Raw genomic sequence first — 11,262 nt, 5'->3', positions numbered from 1 at the left:
TCGTGGCAGGCGGGGTGGGGGGGAGGGGCTACCAGACGAGGGGGGGTACTGGACGTGAGGCCCATAGACGTCACACCTCCCTAAGGCACAAGAGAAGAGGGAGCTCTGGAATGATGCATGTGATCATCTACAGAATGGGTGAGACATGGAGACAAAACAAAACCACCGTGATAAACTTAGAAGTAAGAAATCTAAAATAACTCTCTGAATTCCTAAAAGGGAATGCTAGCCAATAGACAAATCAGGGCAGGAGAAAGAAGGTCAAATGAAAACCTAAAAAGCTTTAGATGGAGTCAGGTTGAATTTTGTAGACTAGACATATTGTTCCATTACAATCAGTCAAACCTTATTTTGTGAGTGATAACCAGAAGAGATATTGCTGGGCTGAAAATGAACTATCATTACTATGTAATGCCAGTATGTCTTCTGATTTGCACTCTAGAGTCTTGGTGATCTCAGTCTTATCCTTGAATTTAATGAGCAAAGGTTAGATATACAGGGCAAGCTGCAGCAGTGAAAGCAGAATTGCTTTCCGGAACCCCAACCATACAGAAATGGTCCTAAACAAAAGCATATTGAGGTAGATCAGTGTACTTGGTGAAAGAAAACATTTGCAAGCAATTAAGCAAATCTACTCTCCCCTCTCCTCCTTCAATCTAATCTGAAAAGTTCCTGCAGAGACAATAGGTTTTGCCTCTCAATCATGTCAAATGCTTTCTCAGTGAGTGGTAACAAGAGACCTTTCATTTTTATCATGCTGCTTCTGCTGCTTAGCAACTATCAAAGCTAGAGCTTCCATTTTCTACCCATTGCTTAAAGGGCAGCTCCTTTTTCAGCCTGATTATTACCATCTACTATCAGTTCATTGCTAAATTATTTCTCATGAATTGGAATTGGGAGCATTTCCGCTTTTGCATTCCTCTGGCTTCTCATTCTGTCAGACTGTCTTCAGGTTGTAATTTCTCAGTAAATACATGGCTAGAAGTGGAGTCCTGCATCAATAACCAAACATCCAGTTCAGTTGCTCCCTCTCTTACACAAACACCAGGAAGGAAACTCTGAAGGCAATGAAATGAGCCCCCTCAGCGTGAAGGCATAGCCAAAAGAATTAATGCTATCCTTATATGTATAAACAGGAGACTATTGAGTAGAAGTAGGGAGAATATTACATTTCCTTTATTTGGCAGTGTTGTGACATTCCAGTAGAAGTCATGTCCAGTTCCAGCATCCAGATTTCAACAGGGACCTTGATGAACTGGAGCAAATTTAGAGAAGAGGTATGAAAATGGTTAAAGAATTGGAAAATGGACCTTATAGTGAAATGATTGAGGAGGAGCTTATCTGTTTCATTTAACAAAGATGAATTGAGTGGTGAATCGACGGTGGGCTGTAAATACTTATATAAAGAACAGTAATTGACAATAAAGGCTCCTCAGTCTAATAGGCAAAAGGCATAGCAAGAATGGGTGGAAGCTGAAGCTAGACGAATTCAGACTTGAAATAGGGTGCAGATTTTTACAACGAAAAGAATTAATCACTGGCCTAACGAAACATGAGTTCTGCCAAATTCTCCATGACTTGTAATTTTTAGATCAAGATCAAATGCTGCTTTTTTTCATTTTTTTTACCAAACAATATACTGTATCTCAAGCAGATTAATTCAGGGAAGCTCTATGATCTGGACCACGTCAAAAAAGGCAGACTAAATGATCATAGGGTTCTCTTCTGGCTTTATAATCTATGAAGAAAACTCAGTGCGGAGTTTGACCCATAGAGAGAATGGGGTTTTGTTCCCTCCCTCCCAAGAAGTAGTAAAGGGTTCTGATTCTAAAATCCACTGAGACTACACAAGATGTAGTCACTGTGCATGAGACTAATCTAAAGTGTCACTGTCTACATGTGTGCATGACTTACTATGCATTAAATTAGTCTAATGCTCTGTTTGCTAGTACCAGCACATACAGGTACTATATGAATGGTGCATTGGCTAATGCGCCATAGCACATGTGTAGACACTGACTGGGAGCAATTTGCACCCGGTCAGACCAAGGAGAAGGGGCCCACTGCTGCCTGGATAAGACTTGATGTGAGGGGAGCTGTGCCAGCTGCAGGGGCAACTGTCTCCCAGCCACATGGGGATCAGGATAGGTCCTGATGCCCACATAGCCCAGAGACAGCTGCCCCTATAGTTGGCACAGCTCTCCCCACCCAGTGAAGATTGAGACTGGCCACCATTCCCCCTGTCAGCCTCCAGGGCTGGCACCTGGCGGAGCTTGGAGCTCCACCTGGAAGCTGCATGGGGCAGAGCAGAGCAGGAGTAGCCCTGGACTGGGCTGCTCCTGTCAGGTGCAATTTGCTCCTAATGGGAGCGCATGTGTAGACATGCACTCCAGAGTACATTAATGAGCCTGAACTTTTTGCACAGAAAATTCAGGTGCATTAATTGCATGTGTAGATGTGCCCACTTTTTCAGTGGAGACCAGGGCCATCTCTTCATAGACACTTTGCTATTCTGTCCATTTCTTGTACTATACCCCTGAGCTCTGTGGAACCATGCTGATAAGGACTTCTGCACTGGCACTGAGCATCCCCTACATAAGCACTCAGAAGGATGACTGAGTCCTTCTTTGCAAAATTTTATAGTGTCACACCAAGGATTTTAAGTTCTCACATGCAGAACAAAAAAATCAGCCTCAGCTACTTGTTGAACCTGAACCAATTCTCTACATCATCTTTGCATTCTACACCCTGTATTTTCTAAAATAAATGGCTTCAAGTTCTCAGTCTAATCTGGAGTTTTCTATACTGACTATTGAGGGGTCAGGACCTTGGATTTGTATTCCGGATCTCCCTGTGAAAATTTCTGTATTCAGGTTATTCATTTTTCTTTCCACCAAGTGCTCTATTTTCATTCCTTTAAGAACTAGTTTCTCTCTAAAGTCTTTAATTAACCTATAAGTTGACAAACTAATCTTCTCATAAGCACTTCCTTGTACCCTTCCTTAAACAGAGCTTTACTAAAAGATAAATCTATTTCAAAAAAGGAAAACAATCCCAAAGCAACTAAGCATATGTGCATTTATTAGCTATCAAAATAAATAGTTCTGCACAGTAATTTAAGCCCCTTAGAGGCAGGATTTAAAAATCTAGCAGAGCTCTTGTTTTCCATTATCTTCATATAGATAGTTTATCTTTCTAAATATATAATTTTGTCTTTACAATATGGTCTTGAATTTTCATAGCTTCCTCTTCTTGAAACAACTTATTTCAATAACTCTAACTTACAAATTATGCTTTTAGTTCTATTATAGAATCATAGAAAAGTAGGGCTGGAAGGAATCTCAGGAGGTCATTTAATCCAACCCTTTACTCAATACAGGAATATCCCTTTCCAAAACATACCATACAATGCTCATGGAATTTTTATGTAAAACTACACAAACAACCCTGTTACAGAAAAGACCAGCCTTTAATTGTCCTTGTTTCATGCAAAATTGTCCTTTTGAGTTTACTTCATATTTATAGATAGATCTTAAAATCAGATTTTTTTTCCTAGTTTAAAAAAATCAGCACCTTTAACTTAAATAGCTGGAATGCCAGCTACCATGATATACAAACACTGAAAAACAGCATTCAAATGAAAGTAGCCTTTGTTCTCATGTTTCTAATGCTAGGTTATGTGTTTTGTTTTAATTTAATGTAAATAGCCAGCACAGGTTTTGTGACTGTGGTAACAGTTCATAAAGGGGCAGATGTTAGTCTTGTGCAACCTAACTATGGGTGGTTGAGCCCAATCTATTCGAGTAGGTCGGGGACAAAAGGGTTCGGGCCTTTCCTCCTTCTTCTGTCTCTCCCTCCATTGACAGAAACACACCGGGGAGGCAGTGAGATAAGAAAAATCGCTTTTACTCACTATTCAGGCAACAATCTCGTACAGCTGTGTCTGGAATCTAATTCGCCGATTCCTCGGGAGCTCTTGAGCATACTCGGGTGGTATACCAAATCGTGATGGGGCCGTCCAGGTTTTCGCGGACACAGGACCTCCGGCGAGGGTGATCAGTCCTCTCCAATATTACGCGGGTCCCCCCCGTTGTTTTGGCGCGCTCCCCTTTTAACCGGGCAGCGTCTGCCCGCCCCCTGCCAATCAGCCCGAGCGGGAACGCTGCTAACCGCGCCCATCACTCCTCCTCCCCATGCTATGAGCACGGCTTGCTCTCACGTTGGTATTTGGTCATATCTTTTCTTATTTCTTTACCACAAGTCTATATTCTGCCATTGATCAGAAATAGAGTCCTTTGGCTATCTCTAGACATTTGAAAGCCTAGTACTCTGGTGTCTTACAGATAAACTACCTTACCACCCTTATTTCATGTACCATAGTTATAGGAGCCCTGCGCCACCATGACTAGGTACCCCTTGCTCTCCTGGCTGCACTGGGGGTGGCGCCTTGGAGTTGTGCACCCCACTGCTGCTGGGCAGGCAAGGGGTGCCTCGCCATGGCAGCACAGGGCTCCCAGAAGTGGCACCAAGCTTCCCCGCTACGCTCTGCCCTCCTGTGCCAGGTTCCACCCCCTGTGCCATGGAGCTCCCCAGGGGAGTTAGGGCAGCAGGGTGGGGAGCCGTGAGCCCACAGCTGCAAGCCTGCATCTGCCTCTGCTCTGCACACAAATCTGGGGGGCACATGCCCCACATAGCCCTCCAGCAGTGTGTGCAGAGGTGGGGAGCTGGTCTCCCCTCCAACCGCCAGGCAAGCCACCCACAGATCTGCCCCACTCCCCACCCAGTCCCTGCGGCTGCACATTCCCAGCCTCAGGCCCCAAGCCCCATGCACCACCTGGGCTGGGCAACAGCCCCAACCTCAGGGCCAACCCTGCCCAACTCCCTCTCTCCCTCCTACCCTCCCCCTCTCACTATGGGGGCCTCAATCCCACCTTACCCCCCAATTTACCTGTGGGGAGCTGAGGAAGCTGCTTCCCAGGCTTCCTGGCTATCAAGTACATGTGAGTGTGCGCACATGGATGTGGTGCCCTGTGCCTGATTGCCCTCCTCCTGCTCTCCCCAGCCCCTTGCAGGCTGGAATTCTGCTAGCTTGCAAGGGGAAATCTGCTGTGTCCTGCATTTTTCTCCTTTAAAGAAGAATATCTGCATTTTTCTCCTTAAAAAGAGAAAATCCACATTTTTCTCTTTAAAAAAAATGTGGAGAACGGAAAACATGGATCCCTGCTCATCTGCTAGGTATAGGCAATTTTTCACATAGGCCACAAATTCCCCATTATTTGTCAGTATTGCCATATGATGGATTGCTTTTGGCCATCTGCTATTATGTGTCCGGCTTGCAGTGTTTGCTGATTGCTGTTATAGTCTATAGGCTTCACACGTGTCCATTGAAGTCAATGAGGTATTCAGTTGGTATGGATTTCAACACATTCATGATCGGGATCCTGTATTTGGAGTGTCATGCACAGTCATTGGGTCTAATCAATTATGGCACCTAATTAAGGGTTTATGCACAGAGGAAATGTAGTTCATTATCAGCACTTTATAGCAGGAAGTCCTGGTACACAACAGATTTTCCTTTTCATCACAAAGTGCACCAATCTATTCACTCTCATGTTCATATTACCATTTTTGCTTTTGTTTTACCTGACTATAAGAATGCTTGTAGGACTCCTTCTCTTAGTTTCTCATTTTAGTTAGTTTGCAAAGTACCTAAAAGTATACTGATATAAAATCACATCTTCAAGTCATATAACCAGCATTGCCAAGAACTTTGAGAATTTAATAGATGAATCCTTTGCAACTGCTCATAGATTGGTGCAGTATTTTGGGGCTGTTGCTTTATTCTTGATTGACATTTTAAAATCAACTGATTTGCTGCTTGTGTATGATATTAAAAGAACAGGAAGAAACTTTCTAGACTAAATACAGACTTTTTGTTTTCTTCTTGGAAACAAAATGTACAAGTCTGGAACTAAGTAAGTAGAGAATTGCACAAGATGCCCACAAGCTAAACTGATCCATCTGGTTCTTCCAGCAACAAGATATCATAACTTTGAGTTTTTTCCCCATCATATAACATCAGATGAGTGTTTGTATAAATCAGGTCTTATGAATTAATGCTTACAAATGTCTTAGCACTTATGATTTTATAAAATCTAAGTTTATTTATGCAATTTCCTGTTTTGAGATTTATAGTCTGCAGCAGGAAGAAATAACATTTTGAATATTGTCTAGTGATTTCAAATACCCTGAACTCATTAGACCTATAATTATTGTTCATCTGTGGCATACCAAGGATCGATTGCCCAATAAAAAACAATGTACTGTAAGTAAAGAAAATTTAATTTAATATGGTTACTTAGCAGAAATGTTCAGTGTTTCTCAGAAAACCTGACATTTTCATAGGTATCTATGGAATCCTGAACTTCATAATGCAGTAAGGGCTAGCCTGTAGGAGAGGATTTACTTCAAAGCAATATTCATAGGAAGTAATTGCGTCATACTGCCTTGCACACAGTAGCAACTTCTACACAAAAAACCTATTTTTCATAGATTTCATAGACATTAGGGCTGGAAGGGACCTTAAGAGATCATCAAGTCCAGCCCCCTGCCCCAGGGGCAGGCAGTCAGCTAGGGTCAAAGGATCCCAGCAAGATAAGCATCCAAACATTTCTTGAATGAGTTCAGAGTAGGTGCCTGCACCACTTCTGGAGGGAGTCTATTCCAGGCCTTGGGGGCTCGGACAGTAAAGACGTTTTTCCTTATGCCCAACCTGAAATGGTCATGGAGGAGTTTATGACCATTGGTCCTTGTTATCCCTTGGGGTGCTCTGGTGAACAGATGTTCCCCCAGATCCTGATGTACACCCCTTACGTACTTATAGGCAACCACCAAGTCACCCCTTAGCCTGTGCTTTTCTAGGCTAAAGAGTCCCATGGCTCTAAGCCTTTCATTATAAGGTCTATTTTCTTGCCCTCTGATCATGCGCGTGCCTCTCCTCTGGACTCTCTCAAGCTTCTTGACATCCTTCTTGAATTGTGGAGCCCAGAATTGGATGCAGTACTCCAGCCTCACCGAGGCTGAGTACAGTGGAAGGAAAACATCCTGAGATTTACTTGAGAAGCATCTATGGATGCAAACCAGAGTTTTATTTGCTTTAACAGCCGTGACATCACACTGGTGGCTCATGTTCATCTTGTGGTCAATTATGGCCCCTGAGTCTCTTTCAGTCGTGGTGCTAGTGAGCGTAGCACTGCCAAGCCTATAAGTATGCTGCGGGGGGGTTTCTCCCAGGGTGGAGTACCTTGCATTTTTTGGTATCGAACGTCATCAGGTTTATATCCACCCACTTACTAAACTTATCCAAGTCAGCCTGGATCACTAGCCTATCCTCAGGTGTGGATGCTATGCTCCAAAGTTTAGTGTCATTGGCGAACTTGACCAGTGCGCTTCTGACACAAATGTCCACATTGTTGATAAAGGTGTTAAAGAGAACTGGTCCAAGGACAGAGCCTTGGGGGATGCCACTGGTCATGGAACACCACAGTGACTCGCTTCCATCAACTACTACTCTCTGGGTCCGACCTTGGAGCCAATTTCCCAGCCATCAGACTGTGGTGTAGCCAAGGCCACAGTTGGCCAGTTTTTCCATGAGGAGATCATGGGAAACCAGATAAAAGGCTTTTTTAAAGTCAAGATATATGATGTCAATCTCTTCTCCCTTGTCTAGTTGATTTGTTACCTGGTTATAGAAGGAGATAAGACTGGTCAGGCAAAACCTACCCGCGACAAAGTGTCAGTTATCAGTTGTCCTATTTGGTTCAGCGGAGTCCAATGTTACCCTTACTTTTTTCTGACTCCCTACATATCTGAAAAAGGACTTTTTATTATCTTTGATATGTGAAGCCGGATGGAGTTTGGTTGCAACCTTGGCTGTCCTGGTCCGCTCCCTGCAGGCATGGACCAGTTCTGAGTACTCCTCCTTGTTGGTTATTTCAGCCTTCCATCCTTTATAAGTCTCTCTTTTTAGGCATAGGAGGTCCTTGAGTTCCCTGCTGAGCCAAGAGGGTTGCTGTGCCCTTTTGCTACCCTTCCCCTGAGATGGGATGGACAACCCTTGTGCTGTCAGGATTGCTCCCTTGAGGAGCAACCACTCCTCTTGGACTCCTCTTCCTGTTGAGTCATGGTCCCTTAGAGCCTCGATAACAAGTTTCCTGAGCTTGTCAAAGTCAGTTTTCCTAAAGTCAAGGACTTCTGCATTGTTGACTGACTTGCCAGCTTTGCGATGGATAGTAAAGGTGATCAGCTTGTGGTCGCTATCACCCAGCTTTCCATTGATTCTTAGGTCACTAACTAGATCATCCCCTTTGGCCAGTACCAGGTCCAGCAACACTTTACCTCTTGTGGGCCCATAGACTTCTTCGAGTCAGGTAGAGCTTGTCCACGTGTGTGAGGAAGCTTTGCGACCAATCGGATTTGACTGAGCACTCTTCCCATGAGATGTCTGGGTAGCTAAAGTCTCCCATGACAACCATGCACTGAGAGTGTGCAGCCTCATCCAGTTCCCTGGCAAATTCCTGGTCTAGCTCTTGTTTCTGGTTAGGAAGTCTCTAGTAGACTCCTACCATGATGTTCCCTGTGCCATGTTCCCCACATATTTTAACCCAGAGGGACTCTAGTCATCCTCCTTTTATGCCAATGTCAATTTTCAGGGACGTGTAGCTTTCCTTGACATAGAGAGCTACACCCCCACCCCCTTTATCTGCACGATCTCTCCTGTACAGGGTATAGACAGCTATACCTGTGGTCCAGTCATAGATGGAGTCCCACCATGTCTCCATTATCCCTATGAGATCATAGTCTTTCTTGCTTATCGGCAGGACCAGTTCCTCCTGTTTGTTCCTCAAGTTCCTGGCATTGGTGTACAGACATGTAAGTGTCCCATTGTAAGCCCTAGGCTTCCTTGAACTCTCAGGTAGACACTGTTCCAGGGCTGGGGTAGGTGTGGATTCCCTTGGGTGCCCTAACTTGCTGGTTATGCAGTAGCTGCCTAGTGGGCTTGTATTAGCGGTTATCCACCCATCCCTCAGCAGGCTTAGTTTAAAGCCCGGTCAAGCAGGTCAGCCAGTGTGGCTGAGAAGAGCCTCCTCCCCAGCGGAGTGAGGTGAAGGCCGTCTCTTTCCAGCAGACCATTGCCTCTCTCACCAAAGAGCAGACTGTGATCATGGAAGCCAAAGCCTTCACGATGACACCAGCACCGCAGTCTCTGGTTGACTACCTGGATCCTCCTCTACCTTCTCAGCTCATAACCCGAAACTGGGAGGATCGAGGAAAACACTACCTGTGCCCCCAACTCCTTAAGCCCTGCTCCCAAAGCCCTGTAGCACCTCATGACCTGGCTGGGATTGCTCCAAGCCACATAATTTGTGCCCATGTGGATAAGGAGCATAGGGTAGTGGTGGGTGGGCTGAATGAGTTTTAGGATCTCCTCGGCTACATCCCGGATACAGGATCCCGGGAAGCAGCAGATCTCCCAGGCTAAGGGGTCAGGGCAGCAGATTGTGCCCTCAGTCCCCCTCAGGAGGGAGATTCCCATGATGACCACTCTATGAGTGGCCTTAGGGAGAGCAGGGATGGTAGCTGAGGATGAGTCTGTGTTGCCTGCAAGAGCTGGCAACTCTGCAGGTTCTACTGGGGCTGCAAGAGGTTCATTACCTGTTGCAAAGCATCAGAGGGGCGGGGACCTTGGTGCAGCAGGCCTTGTAGCCACTGACCACCTTGGCCCAGCCCCTAGCTGGACAGTATTGGAGATCCCCAAGTCCTCCCTTGACCTGGAAGGTGACCTTGGTCTACCCTCCACCTCCAGGGGGTGAAAGGCCTGGCAGTAGCAGTCTATCTCCTGCTCGTCATCCCTGATAGCACACAGTCTCCGGACTGTGGCCTGGAGCTCCTCTATCTGGCGCCCCAGAGACTCCAAAGTGGAGCAAACCTCTCAAGGGGAGGTGGCCATGCTCCCAGTCCCGTGTGCCTGGAAACATGCCAGGCAGCCCCTTAGCCGAGAGCCAGGGGCTCCATGTGTGTGGAGCCCAGAACCATGGGTTCCTTCTGGGTGGAGACCTCAGATGTGCCACAGGGGGAGGCCGCAGACTCCGAGGGGACCCTTGGGGTGCGGCATGTGCCCATCCGCATTGTGCCGCGGGTAGCCCGGCTACTGCTGGGACTAACTTCCCTAGGGCTCACTGGCAGGGCCTTGGGCCCTCCCGCTCACCCTTCCGCACGAACTCCCGAGCTAACTCATACACCGGGCAGACGAGCACACCTGTTTGCGCGTCCTGTTCATGAGGCTCCGGTCACATGGTTCCCTGGGGGCTGGGCGAAGTAGGAGCTGGGGGGGGGGGGCATGTCCCTCCTTGGCTCCCAGTTAGCTGGCCTGCAGCTGACTGGGTTGGAGGTCCCTCCCTCCCTGCCACAGGCCTCACCTACCTCCGGTTGCACTGGAGGTCTGGGTCAGGGTCCCACTGGGGTGCTCTGGGGGTCCCTAGCCTCAACGGGGGCGCAGCGGGCTTCCACCCGTTCATCTCTCGCTGAAGCCGGGGGACAAACTGCCGCTTTGCCGGTGGCAGGTGCTTTTTAAACTGCACGCATATTTTTACTTTACTGTGAGTCACTGCAAGGCTGATTTCCTCTGAAGTATGTGCTCTATGCTGTGTGCAACATTAGTGACACATTCCTTTGCACTGTTGTTGGACTTTATGCACTGTCCTCTGGTACATCCAATGGAAGCTAGAAAGTAGTCACTACATTCAATTCCTTCAGATCAAATTGTAAAAATCCCATGTTTTCTGTCTTGCCATCCCATGATCCATCCTTTTTCAGGTACATTTTCAAACTCTGTACTGAGTTGTGGACAGAACAACGCTGCTGTGATGTTGATAGTCAGACATGCATGGTGCCAGAAAATGCAGGTGTATCAGAGATGTTCCTGCTAGACAGCTACAGCTTTACAAGCCAAGAGCCTCACTTCTAAGCTCTCCAACAACCCAGAGAACAAGGATGTGCATGAGAACAGGGAGAGGAATGAGGAAGACCATGATGAGCTTGAGTAGCTGTTTCAAAAGAAGCTTTCCTTAGGACAGTTTCACTCCATGTAGTGTCATTTCTGGGCCTGAGAAGCAGCATTTGAAAAAGATTGTGCTTCAGAATCAGGATGACTGGCAGAGGCTATAGAACTTCAAAATGGCAATAGGAATAAACACTTACCCC

The 11,262-nt window shown here is 46.3% G+C and overlaps 1 protein-coding gene across 1 annotated transcript in view; it reads right to left on the bottom strand.

Annotated features, from left to right (window-relative positions):
• Positions 1–10,612, bottom strand: part of LOC102375827 (amine oxidase [flavin-containing]) — a 120,534-nt gene extending 109,922 nt beyond the window's left edge. Inside the window, exon 1 of the mRNA XM_025204911.1 lies at positions 10,483–10,612. Within this exon, the coding sequence (XP_025060696.1) occupies positions 10,483–10,577 (95 nt within the window). The 5' untranslated portion in view covers positions 10,578–10,612. The remainder of the gene's footprint in view (positions 1–10,482) is intronic.
• Positions 10,613–11,262: the final 650 nt, after the last annotated feature.

The sequence above is a fragment of the Alligator sinensis genome, unplaced genomic scaffold (genome assembly GCF_000455745.1).
Source record: "Alligator sinensis unplaced genomic scaffold, ASM45574v1 scaffold243_1, whole genome shotgun sequence".
Classification (NCBI taxonomy): Eukaryota; Metazoa; Chordata; order Crocodylia; family Alligatoridae; genus Alligator; species Alligator sinensis.
Note: the sequence above shows the minus strand (reverse complement) of the source record. Positions and strands in the feature narration are given on the sequence as shown.